Below are 24483 nucleotides of genomic sequence, written 5' to 3'. Positions count from 1 at the left end.
TGTAATTAGTGTGAAAAAAAAAAACAATATCATTGCTATTCAAAGTGGAAAGCAATTCTTAAAATTAAAAATTTTGAAAATTTTGGAGGGTACAAAGAATGTAAGGATTCCTCACATTCTTTGTACCTTGATTGGAGCCAAAATATGTGCCCCAATGGCACATATTTGATATAATTTATGCATCATAAGACACTAAAACCTTCTAACTTGGCCTAAATCGATCCTAAGGCCCTAGCCACAAGTTTAACTTTTATTTTAGAGATTTATATCAAGTTGAAGGGGAAAAAAAGAGTGCAAGTTGAAATCATTTTAGATTTTGAAAGAGGAAGAAGGGATTAAATGAGAAAATGAGCAAGTCAAGACTCATGAAATATGAGAAGAGGCAAGACGAGGATATCATGAGTTTGGGAGATGAGGAATGACCATTATGAGGTAAGAAAGAAAACATGCAAACATAGGAAATGAGGCATGAAGCAAAATTCATCAAGTTTGCATGGAAATTTGGAACTCAAAATATGTTGGCAACATGTATTTTGACTTTAAGGTGAAATTTGGACTATTTATTGAAGTCCATTTTTGGCAAGATATATATCTTTTTGAAGCCTAGGAATTCAAGAATCCAAAGCTTCAAACAATGCACAAATCAGAGTTGAAACGAGGAAGTTATGCGTGTTTGAAGTGAATTGGTCAGAGAGGAACATTGAGTTCGAAATTGGTAGCTTAAATTTGAAATGGTTTTTGGCCATTTATGTTAGGAAATAAACCCCCAAAAAGACCAAATTAATGAAGTGAATAAAAAAAAACATGGAAATAATAACAAAATAGAGCAAACAAAATCAACGCATGAAATTAACATGGTTCACCCAAAATAGGCTATGTCCACGAAGCTATTGTAGATCTTCACTATAGGGAGAAAAATGACCGCAAGTGTTTATAAACACTCACTCCTCACAAACCCAAAACCCAATTACACCCAAGAGAATAATAATTCTCTAACTCTCAATAGAACCTCACTTTTTCACTCAAAGAGTTGTATCACTTTTTTTTATCTCAACTTTGGGATGAATAGAATGAGAAGAGGAGACCTTTATTTCTAAGCTTCTACCACCACTAGGCTTCCATATAGATGACACGCTATTGCCAAATATAAATGGCAATACATGATTCTGATATACCCATGTCTATGATTTCCTCATCCAACATTCTTTATATATATCATACACACACATATGTGGTTGTGAGATTCTCCATTATATTTCATGTCCTAAAATCAAGGACTTTTCGGCCAACAATTTAGAACTCAAAGAAAAGCAAGAAAACTTTTGACAAAGGCTAAGTTCAAACCCCCTTACCTATTTGAAATAAGAGGTACACATTTCGAACCTGAAAACATGGAGAACGTGAATAAGCAGTGGGTGAGTTTGAAATTCACTGTGAATTTCAAACTCACCTTATCGATTTCGAATTAGACCTTTTTTCTCCCACTTATGAGTTCAAAATTGATTTGAAACTCAACCGCCAATGATCAATTTTGAGCTTCGAGACATGTCAAAATGAGTTTCAAATATCATACTCATTTAGAACTCGTATTTTTTAGAGTTTTTTTAGGGTCATTTATGACTTTTCTTTGTAATAAGTGGCCAATGAGAGTATGTCACATGTTAGGTTATTGAATTTACTATATAAACTCTCTTAGTTCATGGGTTTAGGACTTCTTTTGCTAGTTTTTGTTTTACATTTATGGTGAAATAAGACAACAACTTCAGTTAGTTTACTTTCTTCTTTGTTGAATATATTGCTTTTAGTTTCTTTTTATTCAGATTATGGATTTTTTTCTCCTTTATGGATGGTAAATGTGAAATCATCCCCATGAGAGGCTAAAAAGCCAACTTGGGGCTTGAAACATGAAAACCGAAGGGCTACAAAACTTATAAGGACATTAGGCAAATTATTGCAACAATGAGATTAATTAATGATTGGGTTACAATTTATCAATTTTCAATCCTATCTTTGTGAGTTATTTTAGGGAATGTTATGGTATGTTATTACATGATACTAGTGATTCTTATTAACTATTGATTATTAGTTATTCTTGTTTTTCTTATCGTTATCTGCCTCAAAACAAAGCTATAAGGAGCAGGAATGATTAAAAAGTTTAACCTTGAACCGGTGATCAATCTCATTCATCTGATGGTTTTAGGAATATGTTTTAGAAAGAAAAAAAAACTAGTCTTCAGATGCAATTATGAGTTATAGAGCTCAAGTTATTACGAGCACCCAAGGATCCTAAAAACTTAAGGTCACTCTCCTTAAGAAAACCCTTGTTCCCTCTTATTTCTATACCTAAAGTTGGATTATGGAAGGCCTCAAACTTGAATCGATTGAATTAAAAATCAATATTCACTTTTTTATTAATTTAGTTTCCTTTACTTAGTTTCACTTCATAAAAAATCAATTCACATATTGTTTTTTTATGATTAAAATAAAAGTAGCTCATTTATCCTAGTATTGATAAATTTCGTAAGTCATTCCCTGATAACGGTATTCAAAATACTACAAAAGTTGTGGTGACTCCTTCTTTGATTTTTCTTGGCTAGAGCCCCAACAAACAAGGCTTAAGTATTTTGGTATAAGAGAGAATTGATCATAGCCTCCCCAGATTTTTAGTATTTTAAGTTTAGAATTTTTTTTTATACATAATTTCTATCAATTCTAAGTGTAGTTAGTGTGAAAAAAAAAAAAAACAATATCATTGCTATTTAAAGTGGAAAAAATTCTTAAAATTAGAAAAAAAAAATGGCAAATATGGAAGGTACGAAGAATGCAAGGTCTCCTATTTTTTAGTATTTTAAGTTTTATACCTTTTTGTACATAATTTTCATCAATTCTAAGGTGGTGTTTCTTTTTTTTTTTTCTTTTTTTTTTATACTTTTTGTTAACTTATTACTTATTTCTTAAATTTTTTGTCTAAATGAAAAAATTTAAAATATTTGGATTTTTCTAAATACTAAAAGGAACATATTAGTTTTTCTTTATTTCTAAATACTTAATAGAAATAAAATATTAAAAAAAAAACTTAATTCTAAACCATATTAACCACTATTTTATTTTAAGTTCTATTTAGAATTAAGTTTAAAAAGAAAAAAGACATCACTTAAGTATAATTAGTAATATACAATATCATTTTTGTTTAAAGTGGATAAAAAATTTTAAAAGCAGAAAAATTGGAAAATTTAGAAGGTACGAAGAATGTGAGAATTTTCACATTCTTCATACCCCAATTTTTTAGTATTTTAAGTTTAAATTTTGTATACATAATTTCCATCAATTCTAACGGTAATTAGTGTGAAAAAAAAAAAAAAAAACAATATCATCACTATTTAATGTGGAAAAATTTTTGAAATTAGAAAATTTTGGAGGGTACTAAGAATATGAGATTCTTCACATTCTTTGTACCCTCCCCAATTGTGTAGTATTTTAAGTTTTAAATTTTTTGTACATAATTTTCATTAATTCTAAATTTAATTAGTGTGGAAAAATAATATCATTGCTATTTAAAGTAGAAAAAAAATCTTAAAATTCAAAAAAGCGAAAATTTTGGAGGGTACGAAGAATGTGAACATTGTACCCTTCCCAATTTTTTAGCATTTTAAGTTTTAATTTTTTTTTTTATTTTGTATATAATTTATATTAATTCTAAGTTTCATTAGTATGAGTACAAAATATTATTGCTATTTCAAGTGGAAAAAAAATCTTTAAATTAGAATCCTTAAAATTTGGAAAAGTGAAAAGGTAAATGTAGACCCCCCATACAGTGTTTCCTTTTTTTTATATATTTACTCTTCTGACCACCCCGGGAATTAAGCTGAGGGGGCGGCCAGATGGGACAAGGAGAGGCAGAGTGAGGGAAGGGAAAGAAAGGCGGGAGTTGGCAGAAAAAAGGAAATGAGGAAAAGCAGAGGGGGAGAGCTGGAGCGAAGAAGAAGGGAGATCTCTCTGCTGGGACTTCCAGTTTTTTTTAGACTGGCATGGATGGACCCGATTGCTTGTGAGTATTGCTCTGTTTTGGCTCCCTTTCATACTTACTTATTCTTTGGTCGCAAATGGTTAGATTCATGTTTAGGCTCAAGTTGGTGATTGATGGTCCTATATTAGTTTATTTCCCGTTTGTTCTACTGTTTTTTCTTTTTTTTTTTTCTTTCTTTCAATCCGTTGATGATTCATGAGGTGGGATTATAGTTATTAAATCCTCATACCTCTCATCCTTGCCCTGTTCTTTTGTAATCCCTTTCTTCATACCTCTCAGGCCACCAACTTCCTACCCATGCACACAAGAATTGCCCATCCACCCTTATCCTTCGTTTCCCTCCCGTTTTCTCACCTCCTGAACACCCTCACATGCATCCTTCACGCCCGTCAAGCTTGCTTCTCTCTCGTTCTACTCCACAGTCCGCACCTCCACTTGCAACTCTGGCATCGATTGCACCGGCCAAGGCTCCCGAGTAAGCGTCTTCAGCCAAGTCTCCAAAGCCAGCGTCTCTGGGCAAGTCTCCAGCGTCACCACCTGCGGTTAATCCTGCCCAATCCCCATCAGAATCAATGTCATCGTCACCTGCTCCGGCCACGCAGGAACTTGCACCGGCTGCCATGGCAGCAACATCTTCTGGACGCCGTCGGACCGCGGCCACAGCTCCTCTCTTCTCCGTGCCGCCGGTGGTGGAAGCTCCCTATGAGGTTGATACGCAGGGGGAGAGGCAAGTGGTGAAGGAGATGAAGTCTTGGGCTTGGGCTTGAGTTGGGACACTAGGCCCAAGCTGTGATGGTGAGGAAGCCTTGGGCTTGCCCATTGGTGGCCGATGTTGGGCTTGAGAAGCAGCCCAGTCCAAGCATGCTGATGGAGGGCCTCATGCTCTCCATGCCAGCCACCTCCAGGCCCAATCCCAGTTTGCACTTCCAGGCCCGTTTTTGAAGACCAAGGCCTATTTGAAGTCCAAGGCCCATTTTTTAAGTCCAAGGCCTATTATTATTATTATTATTATTATTATTATTATTATTATTATTATGAATTCAACTTTTAAAATGTTATTATCATTATTATTATTATTAATTCAACTTCTAAAATCTTATTATTATTATTATTATTATCATTATTATTATTAATTCGACTTTTTAAATTATTATTATTATTATTATTATTATTAATTCCATTTTCAAAATCCTATTATTATTATTATTATTATTATTATTATTATTATTAATTCAACTTTTTAAAAAATCTTATTATTATTATTATTATTATTATTATTAATTCAACTTTTAAAATGTTATTATCATTATTATAATTAACCCAAACTCTCAAAATCTTATTATCATTATTATTATTAACTTAACTTTAAAAATCTATTTATTATTATTATTATCATTAATCCAAACTTTCAAAATCTCATCATTATCATTATTATTAATTCACACTTTCAACATCTATTTATTATTATTATTATTATCATCAATCCAAACTCTCAAAATCTTATTATTACCATTATTATTAATTCACACTTTCAACATCTATTTATTATTATTATTATCATCATTAATCCAAACTCTCAAAATCTTATTATTATTATTATCAATTCAAACTTTTAAAAAACTCATTATTATCATCATTATTATTATTATTAATTCGGACTTCCTAAATTAATTTATTATTATTATTATTAATTCCGACTTCCTAAATTAATTTTCAATTTCAAATATTCGACTGCTTAGAAATTATTCTTAGTATTATTATTATTATTAGTCCATATTTATGTATTTAATTCTTCTAAAAACTCCAATCATTAAAATTCAATTCTTCAAAAAACCCGACTTCTTAAATTGATTTTCAATCTCAAAATTTCCACTATTCAATTTCACTCACTTAAATATTATGTTTGTTAATTATTATTATTACTTCATATATATTTATTCATCCTTTTCTAAGATTCGCACTCATTAAAGTCCAATTCCTTCAAAAATCCCATATCCTAACTTAATTTTCAACCCTAAAAAATCTACTATTCCTTTTTTATTCGTTTCAAGTGTTATTTTCGTTAATTAGTATTATTATCCTGTATTAGTTTATTTATTAAACATCCAATCCATAAAAAGAAAACCCAATGTCATAATTTATCTTTCAATCCTAAAAGTTCCATTATTCGTTTAAATATTATTTTCTTTAATTAGAATTAGTATCCCATATTTATTTACTTATTTAAAATCCAATCCTTCATAAATCCGATGTCCTAACTTAATTTTCACACCCTAAAAATTCCACTATTCTTTTTTCTATTATTTGTTTAAATGTTATTTTCATTAAGCAGAATTATCATCCAATATTTATTTATTCAAAGTTCAATTCTTCAAAAATCTGATTTCAAGTTTAATTTTTAATCTCACAAATCTCACTATTCACTTTCATCCGTTCCAATATCGTTTTGATTAATTAGTAACATTATTCCATACTTACCCACTTATTTCTCTTAAAAATCTCAATCATTAAAGTCTAATTCTTCAAAATTCCGACTTCTAAATTTAGCTATCTGAAATTCCAATTGTCCCATCTCCGAACTTAATTTTGAGTTTCTCATGCTCCAATTCCCGTATTTACCCCGCTACTTATTATTATCATTATCACTATCATTTTATTTATTATTTCTATAAATTCTACCGTTGAATGAATTCTAAGATTTCCAATTTTTATACATCAACTTTCATAATTTCTACTTCTCAAATAACTTACGATTCTGATTCGTTTCAAAATTTAACTCCCATAATCCCAATTTTTCGTAACTTAATTTTTCTTAAAAATCCCGAACCTTCAAATAATTCTTCAAAATCCCAATTTTCTTTCGAATTTAATTTCTAAAATTCTCATTCTCACATTTAATTCCTAAGAATCCAATTTTCAAATAATCTATAAGTTTCCGATTCTCAAATGAATTTCAAAAATCCAGTTTTCCCTCGAACAATTTTAATCCCTGTTTAGTGACGCATGTGATATGTTTCGTGCTCTATATGGTGCACTAACCCTCTCTATTGATAGCGCATGGTGGCTCGTTGCCCGGGTATGTACCCATTTTCCCTCTAATCGTTGTTTATGCATGTCTCGATTCTTATGTGCGCATGATCATTCAGGATATTCATTGACTTACTCATCAATTGTCACGTCAGCTACATTTTATTAGTAGAGACCCGACCTTAGGGACTTAGAGGGGTGCTATGGTCTTTACTGTACCTTCCCGATAAGTAACCTGACCCCCGAGCCCGATCCGGTTTTTCGTAGATCACCTTTTCCAAAATAAGGAGTCACACTTAGGGTTTTCTTTCTTATTTTGTTTACCCTTTTAAAAATAAAACAAAAATAAGTGGCGACTCCAAGTCATTTTTAATCAACAAATCAATTTTTCAAGTAAAAATCGAGCTCGTCGTCAAGTGGGAAGCGCATGAATCGAAATGCGGGGTCCACAGTAAACTAATTTATTGGGTTTTATCTTAATAAAAAATAAAAAATAAAAAACCTTAAACAAAATGTAAGGGAAAATATAAGTGAAAATATTTTTTTCCAACATTTCTTTGAAATATATTATGGATGGAATCCAACGATACTCATTTGATTATGGTCATTACAAATTAATTTTCATTTGTTAAGCTTTCAAATTTAATGTGAGCTACAAAACCATACCAAAAATAGTATTTACACCAACCAATTGTGCCGATTAAGGTTTTTTTTCCTAAATATGGTAAAATATTAAAAATACCATTTACTTCACCTAGCAGCTAACTAGAAATTATAATTATTTTGGAAAATAAAAAATAAATGAAAGTTGAATGGAGATTGTGAAACGAGAAGGTTTGAGATAAACAAATGTTTTCAGAACCAGATTAAATATTGAACCGAAAAAGTTATCGATTCACAGTTCACTGGTCGGACTGGTGGTCGAACCGCGATCGAACTGTGACTTCATAAATATAGATTTTATATTTTATTAAAATTAAAAATATTTAAAATATATAATTAAAAATTAAATAATATTTATAATATTATTTATTCATTATTATATAAATGTATTAATGGTTTAAATTTATTAAACAAAATATATACAATATTTAAATATGAAAATATATTCAAAATGGTAAATAAAAAAATTCGTATTTAAATATGAAAACAAATTGAAAATGAAAAAAAAAAACATATGTGATTTATATATATATATTATTTTTTGAAATAGGGTATGTAGTTATTTTCTGTTAAAACAAGGATGCAACATAGTGGAGTAATAATGTTCATTATGAGCTTCTGGTCCATGGTTCAAATCCTCTTGTTAAAAATAAAGTGCTTTATAAACCTCTTCCCATGTAACCCAAGTTAGGCAATCAAGCCAAGTGGTTGTTGGGCTTGATTAAGGGCCCATTTGGCAAGATGGGTGTGGGCAGTTGATGTTGGGTCGTGGAGAGGCCATAGCCCATTTTGCTATATATAAAAAAAAAAGGGGTAGGCAAACAATGTTGGGTCGTGAGGGAGTGGACCATTCGGTTTCCAAAAACTGTCCGACCTAATCGATTCAATGGTTCAATCGTCGAGTCGTAAGGGAGTGGACCGTCGGTTTCCAAAAACTACCCGACCTAACCAGTTCGACGGTTCAATCGTCGACTCAAGCGGTTTAGAACCGGCCTAAAAGGGGGAACCGAACTGGAAAGGTCACCAGTCAACGATCCGATCCGATTTTTAAAACACTGGCTGAAACTATAAGAATTTTGTGTTGATAAATACATTTCAAAGTTGAAGATTTGATTGTTAAGGTAAAAGGTTTATTTATTTAATCATGTTAATTTGCATGATTTTTTCTTTTTTCTTTTTTCTTTTTTTGGTAATAGTTAGGGAAGTAATTGTTCTAACTCTTCTTTTTTTTCTTTTTCTTTTTTGTTGAAGCATAAATTTATACACAACAAATTTTACAAAGAACTAATCTTCCTTCTAATTGATTTTATTTATAGAAATAAATTTTAAAGTGATTATGAAATAATTAATATTTCTTAAAATATGTAATAGTTGCTATTTATTTTATAATCTAAACTATTAAACATAAAACCATGTCCAAATAATTTTTTATAATCTTATAATTTTTTTTCCCCAAAAATTTCTATTCATAATTGTAAGTGAATAAATTATTCATAAATGTAATAACAATCCCAATATTATAGGAACATGGAGAAATTAATATTGCTATTTTTTATTTAACAAATCAATATTATTAAAAACTACAAAATAATATGTTATTATTCATTTATTATATTGTTAGCTCAAATATTATATCCTAATTTTTAATATTCTGATGTCCTCAAATTATGGATTAGAATTACAAACTAATATTATTTTTAATTTATTATGTGATATTGGTAATAGAGGATAAGGAAAAAGGAAAGATTGAAGAATTGATCGTCGACCTAGAAAATGAAATTCATGACGATCCATATATGGATGGTAGTTTTAACCATGATTGGCATAATATTTATGAGAATATGTTGAATGGCATTTCCATTGATGAAGTGTGGAAATTGAAATTCAATTGTATACATTAGGCGTAAGCAATTTACAATATGTATGCTAAAGTGAGTAGATTTATTGTTTGGAAAGATTATTTGAAATGAGATGAGAATAGAGATATTATATCTCATAAATGAGTATGTTCTAAATAATGTTATCGATTGGCAAAGTAATTTCAAAATGAAAATTGACAATGTGAACCGAGATCATTAACTAGAGTCGATTGTAAAGATGCATTTCCTATTAAATATAGTAGATAATTGGAAAAGTGGATTATTAAAGAGTTTGGGGGGAACCATAATCATCCTTTAGTTGATGCAAATGATACACTAATTCTTCAGTCTTATTGCACAATAAGCAATCCAGATAAGGCTCAACTTCATGCAATGCATAGGGTTGGTATAAAAACTAGCCAAATTATGGATTATATCGTGCAACAATGAGGATATGAAAACATTAGTTTTACATCAAAAGATCTGTACAACCATGTTGATGCAATGCGTAAATTTGAAATTTAGGATGATGTGAAAGGGCCTCTAGCTTATTTGTGCAGGAAGGTAGAAACAAACCATTCTTTTTATTATAGATTCAATTTTGATGAAGAAAGCTAACTAGCAAACTTGTTTTGGGTAGATTCTACCTCGATCAAATTATGCATCCTTCAGAGATGTTTTGGCATTTGATACAACATATCGAACCAATGCTTATAAGAAGTCTCTAGTTGTTCTAGTTCGTATTAACCACCACCACCACCACCATGTGGTGTTCGATTGTGCACTAATGATGGATTAAAGTATTACCTAAGGACTTTACCTCATATTTTTCCAAAGTACATGCTATGATGGGGAATCTCGAAGATTTTGAACATGTTTGTCATGATATGGTGGAAAAATTGAGACTTCATGGAAATCGTTGGGTTATGGAGCTTTATAACAATCAAAGATGCTAGGTGGAGGCATATTCGTGAGAACATTCTTTGCAAGGATGAGGAGCACACAAAAGTGTGAGAATATGAATGCTTGTCTAAATCAATTTCTTAAAATTCGCTTAAGTTTGCACTAGTTTGTTCAACATTTTGATAGGGCAATAACAAAAATTTGTCATAATGAGACCAAGGTAGAGTTCGAGAGTAACAACTCATCTCCTATTCTTTCAACCAAACTCATTATAATCAAGAAACATGCTGCCAATGTATTCACTAAGGAATCCTTCAAATTTCATGATGAGATGAAGAATGTAGTCATATTTTGTGATTGTTATAATAAATAATGATACATTATAGTCATACACATTATCCAAGTTTAGATGCCCTAACTCTAGATGGGAATTAATCATTCAGATTTTTCATTTTCCTTAGAATTTACATCATGTGAATGCTTTCATTTCCTTTATCTACAACCTTCACACATGAATTCAACCATTTGGACTTGATATTTATTGGTTCAAATACTTCAATTGGACTACATATTTGATTTAAATATGGAAGAAAAATTGATCATCACTTGTTGCCGAGAATCCATAAACTGATCTAATTTTAGCATTTTATGGTTGGTTATCAAGGATGCTCAACTTTCTTTTAGAATTTTCCTTTCTTTATAATCCCAATAAAACCTAGTCTACTTTAGGTATTCCTACACATGCACATTATAACAAGTCCATTATTTATAGTCCAAATCAAGCTTATCTTCCAACAGAATCAACAAAAACTAAGAAAAATTATAACATACGGAATCAGTGCCATACACAACTCAAAATCCAAACCTTTTCAAATGTATGGCTAAATCTGAATAATCAAACAAAAATAAAACCAAGTTGATGCAAAAGCAATGAAATCATTCTCGAGGTACAAAGAAATGAGACCGTTTTGACCCCATGACCCTTTTCTAATCAGGCTACATTTTTTGGTATAATCCCAAAAAGACACTAGTCAATACCATTTGAAAAAAAAAAAAAAAACCTCTTAAAATAAAGATGGGAGCAGTGTTTTTCAATCTTTCCCATCAGAGAAGTTAACCATACCATGAAAAGTTAAAAGAAAACTATAAACCGCATCAACCCAGCGGGTTACATTGTTGCTACTAAGGATTCAAGAGACTTGCTTTATCATTATCAACCATACAAGCACATGGATAACGGTGAAAGGATATCAAGAAAAAAAAGTCCAAAGAGAGGGAGTTTCCCACCATGAATGTTACACCTGAAGAGTCTAAGCAAAACATGGATCAATTCTATCTAAAAGTAGTATAAATAGAACATAAAACTTCTAAAACTCAGCTTCACTCAAAGTTCTCACATTACCCTTTTCTGTCCCGCAAAAAGAGATAAAGAGAGCCTCACCACCTATTGTTGGGTGGTTTCACTTTGTATATCCTAACAATCCAGTTAGATGTTGTGAATGCCTCTTCCAAGTACTCGAGTTTGATATCCTTATTTCCAATTTCAACCCCCCTCGCGCGATCATACCTGTCATTTGGAAAAGCCAGCACAAGAGTTTAGCTAACTAGCCTATGAATGCAACCAATCTGATAAAATAGAGATCTCCAACCAAATATTGTAGTATCCAAATGTGATTTGCCACCCAATACCTTGTCCAAAATTCATCTTTTTCTTGTGTTATGGACCCGGGTACAGGTGAAGATGTGTGAGTTTCATGTTCGTTTAATAACCTAATTTTTTATTTGTGTAAATTACAAAAATCATAGTTGCACCCATTTCTCAATTTAGCCTGTAAACTATGTTCAGATGTTAAATAGACCATTCTGTTAAGATTTTCCATCAAGATGGATAGACAAATTGTGACAAGCATGTAAATATGAAATATATCCAAACAGATCATGTAAAACTCATTCCAACATCTATGTGCTAAATTACATGGATTTTGCCATTGATTTTTTGCTGAAAAATATTAATGAAAGAGCCTACTTGACATTTGGTCATAGTTTAGGATTGACATTCCAACCCAAAAAAAAAAAAAATGTTAGGGACTAAATTGAGATATGGGTGAAAGTACAGGGATGATTTTTGTGATTATCCTCTGATTTTTTTTGCATTTCTAAATACTAGGCCTAGTTGAAGAATAGAATATCCAACTTATGTCCAAGGTCACTTAAAATCAATCGGGAATTTGTTTTTCCTTCACTCTTATTGGACAGATATACTGGGGACACATATATATAACCAAACGGGCATAACATGAGACAAATATCCGGTATCAAATCCTTTTTCATGTTAGGTCCAACATGGCACTACATATACTTTTAAATGTCCATGTAACATGGATCTTTTCTTACAAAATCTTGCCTTAAACTCGCATAAGATAATGAGAAAAGTGGACTTCAAGCCTATTGTGCCATTTGATAAAGAAACCTTATATGTAACAAGTGTGTTTTGTTCACCTTCTGCAGCCATTTGTGAGATAACTCGGGAGTTTTGCAGAACTTGTATGTACATATGTATGTATATATATATATATATATATATATATATATATATATATATATATATATAGCATCAATTGGGAAACAATAAAGGAGGATGCATACTAGATTTTAAGGGAGTAAACATTAAACTTACCCAGGAGGTTTGCCATATTCTGTTTGCAGCTCTCCAAATCGATAATAAGATAGCTTGTACCTAAACACCAAAATATATAAGAAATTATAATATTCTTGACTGGAACCTTGCATTACACTAAATCCATTAAAAGAAAAAGACTACATAAAATGCAAAATGAGAGATATTTTTAATTAAAATTCAAATCCAAGCATCCAAATTACTTCAATAGCAAGACAGCTTGTACCTCTAAACATCAAATATATAAGAAAATATAATATCCTTGGTTGGAACTTCGCATTACACTAAATGTGTTTAAAAAAATAAAAAAAATAAAAAAGAATAAAAAAATCCATTAAATAACTTGCAAAATGGAAGAAATTTAATTAGAATTCAAATCCAAATATCCAAATTATCAGATTCTTGTTGATTCAGGAATTTACAAACATACCCACAAATTTCTCATATTGAATCATTGTTTGTCTGTGAATCACAACAATATATAGTTAAGAAGGAAAAGTAGGCTTTAATAAGATAAGGATTAGCCTTCCATTGGCCCTGAATAAACCACATGTACTAAATTACTTTCTTTTTTGTCCAATTGTAAAAATTAAACCCTGGATGCTCCCAATCAGGAAATTATGGGTTTGTGGGTACTAGGATAACCATGCCAAAATAAAAAGATGGGTGAATATATACAAGGCATGTTCCCTACAATAATTAACAAAAATTACCAGTATATGAGGCTTATACCTGAAGGTTCTTCTTTAGATGAGATTCAAAGAACATTAATTAGGCTCAACCTTGAGGCCCATGCCTTAAGGTCTGAGGCATGCATCTCAAGTGGGATCAACTTATGACATGGGCACAGGCAGCATGTCAGAGTTATCCAAAGCAAATCTTTATTTACAAAGCCATAACTTCAAGATTCCTTCTTCATAGGTTTAGCTTCTCTTATTTTTCTAATACCACATAACTTTTATATTTGAACATATCTAGAGTTTGAAAATTTATTTCATCTTACAACAAATTTCCTAGTAAATTTACAAAGTATTTGCAGCAAATAATTATGACTCGTTAGCAGCTGGTAATAGGTATGAACGTTCAAAATTCAAAAATTGTGCCAATCTTGACTCACACGCTTTTAATTATGTGACACCCTTAAATAAATGATTCAAGCAATATGACAATATCAACATCATGCCTCAACTTTCACTTTTTAAAGCATACAATATAGAACTATAAATTTGGACAGAGAAATGGAGAATCATATCTAGTGCAAAAGAATAAATCCATATTCATTAAGCATACTGAATATCGTCAAGGGAATGTTATTTGTAGATGAATCATATCTAGTGCAAAAGAATACATCCATATATTAAGCATACTGAATATTGTCAAGGGGAATGTTATTTGTAGATGATGTAATAGTTGAAGCTTCCTTTTTACAGGATGTACCATGATTTACAGATAAATGATACTCCGAAAAAGATTTAAGAAAATACTAGGATTAATTTAGGCTAAGGCCATATATAAACCTTTGGGATATTCTTATAACACATTTTCAATTTAAAATAGTTGACAGATGTGAGAAATTTGCACAAAGGTACCAGTGCCGAGAAACTAGCAAAAGACAGTTCAACATCACTAGCTAATATAAGTCAAGGAACTTACATGAGACAATTCAACATCTTTGGTGCAGCACCTTTGTCAACACGATACTCGCCATTAACAAGATAATCAGGTTCCTTGATAACAGGGAAAACTCCACCACCAATCCTCACCATCCACAAAAATCTAGCATAAAATGAATAGGAATCATTAGTATATGACAACAGCATGTTCCCAGAAAACATGTAAAGACAAGGTCCATTCTACCAAGTAGGCATATCAAAAAATCAATACACATTCTAGAGACAAGACTGGCACTACTAATGTGGAAGATGGAATCACTATAAGCATAAATATTTCAAGATAAATACCCAGAGATGTAACATGGAGGAAAAAATCAGTATAGTTGATCTTTACCGCCTATTTTATAAATATGGTTGAGCTTTGCCATTAATGCACTCAATCACTCACATTGGTCACACCATGGGCCAAAGATGATAATAAATGATGATCCCAGTAACCAGAATAATGCCGTTCATAAGAACTTCCATTAGTGGCCAGATCAAGGAATAGTTTGGATGGTTTTAAACCTACTTTGACAAACTGTTGTTGCTGCCTATCAAGCAAAAAAAAAAAATTCACAGACCATATTGTAGCCCAATCCAAATATTTTTTTTTTTATGGGTAAAGCAAGAGAATAATATAAAATGAAAACAGTGCAATCCAAAGTACACAGGAAGTATATAATGGACGCCTAAAGACACCACCAAAAGAATAGAGGAGCAACAAAAAACAACACCCCCCTCAATAAGAGTCCAACCAGTCAACAAAATTTACAACAGAAAGAGAACCAAAAACTATAAACGACCTAGACCAAGCCCAAAGATTACAAAGAAGAGACTGTTTCAACCCTTGAAAAGAATGCTTAAATCTATGTTAAGAAGAATTTTACATCTAGAATCAGACTGACTAAGTTTGACTGCTAAAGATGTTCAAATCTTCACTAAATGTTTCAGTTTAGATTAAGAGGAGCACCTTAAAGAAAATAAATGATGTTTCAGAAAACAAAAATGTAATTTTGCTTGTCTTACTTGTTAATATCATCAGAAGAATAACCCGTAACACCTCCAAAGACAACTAGTACATAATCCACATCAAGTGATCTCATTATCTCATATGCTTCATCTTCATAAGATGACATTGCACGTCCAACAGTAGCAATGTGTGTGTTGTTCCAGGTGTTGTTGTCAACAATAACAGTTCTGTTTCCCATGGCTGTGATCTGGTACCCATAATCCCACCAGGACATCACCTTGGCATCTGGAGGAGTATTCTGCCGAAGCCAAAAGTACGCTTCACGATAATCATCAAAGATGACCCTGTTGCCATAGGCACCCCTTGCAGCCAAGACAATTGATGGAGATGAGTATGCCTCTGATGTAACCCAGGTACAGTGGGTAGCATATTTACAGAGCAGATAAAAAGCACCAATGAGCAGTGCAATGGCTCCATTTCTTTGGAAAGGCAGAGATTGATCAAGTGAAGCCTGGTCACAAGAAAAATGTAAGGAAGGTTTTTTTATACATAGCTGCCAAATAAATAAAACCAAAAACTTTTCACACAATATTTGCAAGCCAGAAACATAGTTTAACAATATGGTGATAGCTGGATTTGGCTATAATAGCAAATTACCAAATTAAGGAACTTAGCATCTAAACATCACATCAAGCTCCAGATATGACAGTATTCCTTTTTCTTGTCTTCCCATACAGAGCAAAACTTAACCAGTCATCCCTCTTACCGTCTCACAGCAAGTCCAAATATAATAGTGGATACAAGAAAAAGGACAACCAGCATTTAACAGACTCCTTGATGGTACAACTCAGATGTAATGCAAGAGCAACAATTAGATACCATTTAAATTGGAGGCCTTTTAACTTTTACTCAAGCAGACAGAAATAGTAAAAGTCCACACAATGATTTTAGTAAGGGGAAAACTGAAGCTCCATTGAGTAAAACTGACTTGTCTTTTTCCTCTAAAGTAATTCTAAACAATAAAAGCAAGGATCTCAACAGCATTGATTAGCACTAAGAAATCATGTTTAACCATGTACTCACAAATTACACAATACAACAGATTTACCAGTTCAGATAACCTTCCAATATAGGTCAAGTACTTTTCAACCAACTAGCTTCCATTTATCCTCTGATTTTTAGATATATTGTCATGCAAAGACTTTTTTCCTTACAAGAAGGTGCATCCATTGAAACTTTAGCAGGGGAAAAATGCATATCCCAAATTATACTGCTTGAAGTTATTTCATTGCTAAAGAATCAATTAATTATTCAATTTAACTATAACTTAAGTTCATAAAACATGTCTCAGTGAGAAGCACTAAACATGTCATTAAATTACTCACCTCCATGAGGAAAACATCGTTTCCACAAAACAAGCTTTAGCTCAATCAACAAATCACAATACCAACAATATAGTGGACTCAATTTTTATCAGACTGCTTACACAAAAAGATTTTCTTTTTGTATTTTTCCTTTTAGAGACATTACCAAGTACATAATACTTGCAGTAACATGATTTATATCCTTCCTATTTCATGTATTAAAAGAATCACTTGAAAATCCCAACATCAAATCATTTTGCCTATCCTGTCCTTGCTAATCACTATGGAGTTCATTGGCATCATGAAGTCAATGCAATGATCATTTTCCTTCCACAAAGCTGTTGGCACTTAGTTGTCACTCGATAATCATATCATGTATCATTTCCTTACTTCTCTGTATTATGTATGGTAAGTCTTTTGCATAATAAAAAATAAATAAATAAACACAAACACACACAAAGGACATGTTTATCGAAAGAATGATGTATAAAACAATATATAACAACTTTCATTAAAAATGGTGAAGTTAAACAAGGTAATTATATGCATTCATCAATATCATAATATAAAGTCATTAAATACTATAGCTTGTACAAAATCAACTTAACAAAATATGGCATTTTAATGTGTAAATTCATCATAAAATTCATAAAATAAAATTCCAAAATCAGTAACTATAATTTTAGTCCTAAGCCCCAACCAGTTTTATGTAGATGTTATCCCAAAAATTCCAATTCCTACGTATCCCTAACCGATATTGAAACAAGTTATGATACTAAGATTCTTGCCTTCACTCAACATACCTGTGTCGACATGACTCAACATGGGTGTGGATATGGGATCCCTATCAGATACTCCTACTTTGCTTAGGATATGACTTTAATTCCAATTGATTTCTTTTTTTTTTTTCAACTTCCTTAGCAAATAATTATATTGAATGAAAAAAAGAGTTTGCCAGGAAATGGACTTCACAAAAATATTTAGGAATAAGAAAGAAAAAATCGGGATGAAAGATAAAAGAGCAGAATTTTTATTAAACTTTAACCTTCAAACAAACCTTTGACAGCACGTGTGTAGTGCTTTCAGATAGGGTGACTCTCTCTCTTCCATTACTTTTTGTCATCAATTTCTAAACGCATTTCTTGAGAAACTACTAAAAGTGATCAAAGATGTTTGTATCAGAGAATCATGAACCGTGATGCTGTAAAGTGTGCCATTATTTGTGTCATAAAATATGTTATCATCATATGTTAGCAGTAACAAACAACTGAGTAACAATAGAAATACCAGCTCTAGTGACAACGAGATTAAAGCATTACTAGTGTCAAACTTTGAATACCCCAAAATACTATGGCAGAAAACTAAACACAGAGAGAGAGAGAGAGAGAGAGAGAGAGAGAGAGAGAGAGAGAGAATGATGCAGGCCTTAATAATGACCAAGCTCAACAGAAACCACTACATCCACCATCCAGCACAACTAAAGATACCAAAAATCTAGAGGAACAGGAAGGCCCTTTCCACTACTACTCACCTTAGAAGACGCCTTTCCGCTAGTGGTACCTTTGGTAGAACCAGTATGAGCAACCTTGCTCTTTGTCCTTACCAACTGAGTCAAATTCTTTATAGTGGCAGAAACTGCAATGGCACTGATAAGGCACATTGCAGGTGTAGCAACAAGAATCAACCGAACCATGACACCAGCAAAATACATGCTTGTGAGACCATACATAACTATGAATATTGTGGCATCAGATAACCGCTTGAAGCAGAAATACAGACCCGCAGGGAATAAGAAAAGTAGGATATGAAAATCAAACATGAACGATGACCAAGCTGTTGGCTGATGCTCAGATACAGATGCAATTATTGGGATGTGATCCTTTGCATATGTTGGATCAAGCAAAGAGTAAAATCGACCTGTCCATGGAGAGATATACCCAGATGCAGTACCAACTCCCAGTGCAATGGCACCAACACCAACTGCACATGTCACAGTAATCCTCAGGAAGGCTTGAAACAATTTTGTATCACTTAGCAGGTGCTTAACCCAATCTAAGAAGTAAAATACCTGCAAAAATGGTTGATCTTAGCACATTGTCCACTAGCCCAATCAATAGAAACAGAATTAACAGATTTGATAAGAAATGCAACTATTAGATGGAAAGAAAAATAATACTTATGGAAACCATGTAATGGACAATCTTCTATAACCAAAAAACAGCTCTTAACCATTCTACAACCATCCACAACACTGTTATGATACCTTAAGAGTCATAGAAACCAATATATAGGGCAACTACAGATCCATCAATATACATTTGAAACAAAAAGTATTGACATTTAAAATTCTAAAATTACTTCACAATCAAGAAGAAGGGCGGAAAACCAGTTAATGATGCAAAAGAAATGGAACACCAATTGGCAATAATTGCAGGTTAAATACTCTTTTTCTTTTAATTACTAAAAACACTTCAGGAAAACTCATTTTGGATAAGTATACCATGATAAATATATCAGCAAAGTTATCTTTCTGCCCAAACATTTCTTGCCATGATTGGAGACAAAAAAGAATGAATAGCTAGTTTAGTAGTGGAAATAAAGATAGTATTTGCAAAGGCATTTTCATTTTGGAGAACAACACCGAAGAACGTGATCATTTATGAATTTGTGTAAATTGTTAACATGCTTACATTTATTTTTTAAAATGACCAATCTTTAGAAAATGGGCTGACAATGTGCTAACAAACACATTACCAATGCTGTCTCCATTTCTTTCTGTTTTCTCAAACAGAAAGCCATTCTCATTTCCACTTCCAACCAGACCCGAAAATGTCAAGCAAAAGTAAACAAAACAAGCAAGAAACATCCCATTAATTACAAATCATTATAAAAAAACATGCATATGTATGTAGGGAAAGTTTGATACCTGCATCAAGAAAAACACACCCATTGCAGCCATATGCTCCCCAGACTGCACATGCTGAAAGCCCACAAATCGAATCTGCATAGCAAGCAGCATTCCCAATATATACATGCAGTTATACGCCACATACAACCTCATCGAATACCTGCCCGTAATCAAAAGCACCATGGCATAAAGCGGAATCAAATTGATAATAAACACATAACCACCCCAAGCCGAAACCATGTAGAAGTATCCAAAAGCCGAAGCCAGGGCCCAAGCAAGCGAACCCGTGTTGACCGCCTTAACAAACAAGTAAAATGTCAATAACAAAGCAAAAATCGCCACTCCCTCGTTGTCATAAGACCCCGCCACCGATCTCGAGATGTAACCAGGGCAAATGGCGATCAATGCCGCTGCAACCAGGCCTGCGCCCGAGTCCCAAAGCTCTTTCCCAAAGAAATACGCGACAATGGTGGTGTTTGATGCGAAGAACGGAGCAGTTAGCACGCAAACTTCACGGATATGGACCGCGAACCGGAGAAATCGAATAATTGAGTAGATCAGTGCTGCTGTGACCATCAGTCCAGGATAGAGCGTGCCGCCGATGATTCGACCGAGAGGGTACCAGCTCTCGGAGTCGAACCAATTCCAGAACTCGTAGAATCCCTTCTCGGTCAAAAAAACAGTGGTTCGGTAATTGAAGTAGGGATCGAACTCGTGGATCATGCTCTCGTAGCGGAGGACACTGAAGAGCCTGGTGATGAAGGCGAGGATGTAGACGAGAGTGAGGATGGAGACCCGGATCAGGAGCTCCTGCTGCTTGGTCTTGAGCTTCAGGGATTTGAGGGAGAGATCTGGCTTGAAGAAGGCGGATTGGAAGGTTGATGCGGTTGAATTCGATCCAGATTTGACGCCGTTGACGGCCTCCATTTTGCCCACCATTGTGGTGGAAATCGAGGGTGGGAGTTTTTCTGGGTGGTTTTGTCGGGAAACAAACAGGGGGGTTTTAGGGAGGGAGTCAAACGTAAACCCTAGATACTAAAAGCGAAAGACTTTAGGAGGGAATCATAAAAGAAAGGGAGAACTTAGAATCCAAGGAAGAAGAAGGTGGAGAAGGCTCTACCTCTGAATCAAATAGGAATCTTCCATATCTTTCTTTTTAGGGTTTTTGTTTATCAGTATACTCGATTGACTTGTGAATTTACATTGAAATAAATAAACAAGGAGAGTTTAATCCTAACCCACTAACCCAAAAAGGGGTGCATATTATATTACATATTGTAGTAATGTGTTTGGAGGAAGAAGAAAAAATACATGTAACGAATTTTCTAGGTCAAGAATATGTAAAATAATGTAAAAATAAAATAAAATTCATTGTTTCCCAATTATAAATTTTATATACAAATGAATTTGGTTCATTGAATTGTTTTTAATAATTTAAATTATTGGAAATATTTAGAAGTTATATCAAGATCTAAATATTTATGATTGTTGTCATATTTATAAAAAAACAAATAGAACAGCAGGTTGTTTAATTAAAAAGGGCATTTGTAATTTAGAATCAATCATTTGATGAACAAATTTCCCTACGGATATTAAAAAGTTTAGTTTTGAAAATTTTTGTGGTTCATCTTTCAATCATAATTGTAGATATTCTACTTTGTAATCTCCTTTCATAATAATAATAATAATAATAATAATTAAACTTATTTTCTTCACAAATAATACACTAATTTTCTTTATTAGATTTGGTTTCTAGCTTCTATTAATTGTCTGAGGTATAATAATAATAATGTGTCACATTAATTAGGTTGTTATAAGTTGAGTGGAGTCATGATATGACAAACATAGCTATCAAAAGCAACGTGGAAGAAACAAAAACGAAAAGTATTTTGGGAGGTCCATTTGCAAATAATATGATTTTCAAATCCCAAAAATAAGAAATATGAGAATCAACCGTTAAGGTGGAAAATAATATGGGTTTTGTGCACTCTAAGATGACTCCTTTTTTCCGTGTCCAAATTGCCCTCACCCACTTCCATGTCAACAACCACATTATCGAGTTTTTCCCAAAAAAAAAAAACATAAACAAAAAATTATATTGTTTGAAATTTTGGGAAAACTCTCTTTCACTTCTTCACCACACCCGAGATTCATCTTTCCACCACACCTGAGACCTATTTTCGCTAAACTTCTGCCTCTCATTTTGCCTTAATCCTAAATCTCATAAATTTCTCATTTTCCTATCTCATTTGAAATTTGAAAACGGTTGATTCTCAAACATCTCTGTCTCTCTCTTCAGGTCTTAATCGCTCGGATTTTTGCTGTTTATCGGATCAAAACAAAATTTATAACCTAATTCACTATTCTAGAGTAGCTTTTACCCGATCAAAAAGTGGTTTTAGTACAAACTATTGTAGTACAATGGTTTTTAGGTGTCATCCACTAGGATGGATCATTCTCGGTAATTAAGGTTTGAATGAGAGGATAAGAAATGATTGTGATCAAGTGAAATTGATTTGAAAATTCATAGTGAAAAATCAATTTAACAATTGTCTAAAATTGAGAAGAAAAATGAAATGTAAAATAGAAGAAAATTAATAGAAAATGAAATTCTCGGAGTTAGGATTTTCTAAAAAACAATCTCTATAGTGAATAGATGTTAAGATCTAATTTTCATCAAGTTAGATTGAAAACCTAATTTTTCATCTAAACTGATTTTTGATTTAGCTTTAGATTTAGATCTAATTTCTCCTCAAATTAGTTCATTTAATCCAGGAGATCAATTCAAATCATATATTCAATTCATCTTAAATTATCTTCCAATGATTCACACAATACAACTATTCAATCTCATCAAATCTAGCATTAAGAATTTGATGAATCTACCTAACTTGCATTGTAGTAATCATCCAAGACAATTTGAAGAGAAAACCCCCCAAATTTGAATTAATCAATCAATTGGATCAAATTATCTTTTGCAATTCAAGCTCACTTCTCTAATTCACCATAGATCTTGCCTCTAGATCTTCCCTTCTCCAAGAAAAACGAGATTTAGCCACTCATGCTTGGAGATTTGATCTCACAAGGCATGTTTGGCTAGTGAGAAAATGAGAGAAAATGAAGGAAAGTAGAAAATTCTATAAAGAGAAAATTTGGAAAGTTCTACAATTAGAAAAAATGTAAAAAGTCTCCAAAATGAGTAAATCAAGTTTCTATTTATAGGTCAAGGTCAAGTGGACACTTGGCATCATCTAAGGGGTCTTCCGGAGGCTTCTTCATCAAGAAATCTAGAAAATATGCAATTTCGCACGATTGTGCAAAATGGAAAACGTATCAGCAACAATTTCGCCTTCTTAGAGCATTTCACATGATTGTGCGAAATTTTCGCATGGTCATGCGAAATCAGTTTTTAGTTTTTCCTTTGAGCTGCAGCCAAAATAGCTTTCTGGTCCATTTCGCACGACTGTGCGAATTTTTCGCATGTTCATGCAAAATTGAAAAACATAGTTTTTCAACTCCTTTTTGTCTTTTCTTCCATTTCTTTATCTTGATTCCACTTCAACCACCTCCAAATCAACTCCAAATCCCGGTCCAAACCAATTACATTACTTCTTTCATTATGCATTTGGATCATCATCAACTTTATTTGTTCTTTTCAATTTGATTCATCTCTTTTGGAACAAATTTATCAAAATCATACCTTGAAATGACTCCAAAACTTCATAAAACTTGTTAGTAATTCTTGCAAGGGCAAAAGCATGTTAATTGAGTGTTTTAGGCATAATTATTACTCAAAAGATGTGAAACTCATGAGAATTATTATCTAAAATATGCTCTTTTTGAGTAGTATTCACGTCTTGATCGCCCGAACTGAATACCCATCTTCCCAAAACTTTCAAATAAACCGAATTGGACCCATACCTTAAAGTAAATATGAAGGAAAATACTTGAGAATCTTGTGTTTTAAGAGATCCATTTGCAAATAATATGATTTTCAAATCCCAAGAAGAGGAAATCTGGGAATCAGTTGTTAAGGAAAATAACATGGGTTTTGCGTACTCTATGTTGACTCTTTTTTTTGTGCCCAAATTGCCCTCATCCACTTCCATGTTAGAAGCCACATTAATGGGTTTTTTTTCCCCAATATATATATATATGTTGTTTGATATTTTGGGAAAACTCTCTCTCTCTTTCACTTCCTCACCACACCCGAGACCCATCTTCCCTAAACTTCTACCTCTCATTTTGCCCTAACACCAAATCTCATAAATTTTCCATTTTCCTACCTCATTTGAAATCCAAAGAAGGTCAATTCTCAGACATCTCTATCTCTCTCTTCAAGTCCTGGCTACTCGAACCGGATACCCATCTTCCTAAAACCTTCAAGCAAACCGAATTGGACCCATATCTTCTTCTTTCAATATCAAAGT

General features: G+C 32.6%; 1 protein-coding gene across 1 annotated transcript; it reads right to left on the bottom strand.

The window, feature by feature from the left end:
- Positions 1 to 11611: 11611 nt before the first annotated feature.
- Positions 11612 to 21421, bottom strand: LOC100261650 (dolichyl-diphosphooligosaccharide--protein glycosyltransferase subunit STT3B). Its single transcript, XM_002269083.5, has 6 exons — positions 20072 to 21421; positions 18677 to 19213; positions 15838 to 16292; positions 14810 to 14932; positions 13157 to 13216; positions 11612 to 12046 (listed from the first exon to the last, which is right to left on the bottom strand). The coding sequence occupies exons 1-6, from the start codon at positions 20990 to 20992 to the stop codon at positions 11917 to 11919; spliced, it is 2226 nt and encodes a 741-aa protein (XP_002269119.2). The 5' UTR covers positions 20993 to 21421; the 3' UTR covers positions 11612 to 11916.
- Between the last annotated feature and the right edge of the window lie 3062 nt (positions 21422 to 24483).

Source organism: Vitis vinifera, chromosome 17 (genome assembly GCF_030704535.1).
Source record: "Vitis vinifera cultivar Pinot Noir 40024 chromosome 17, ASM3070453v1".
Classification (NCBI taxonomy): domain Eukaryota; kingdom Viridiplantae; phylum Streptophyta; class Magnoliopsida; order Vitales; family Vitaceae; genus Vitis; species Vitis vinifera.
Note: the sequence above shows the minus strand (reverse complement) of the source record. Positions and strands in the feature narration are given on the sequence as shown.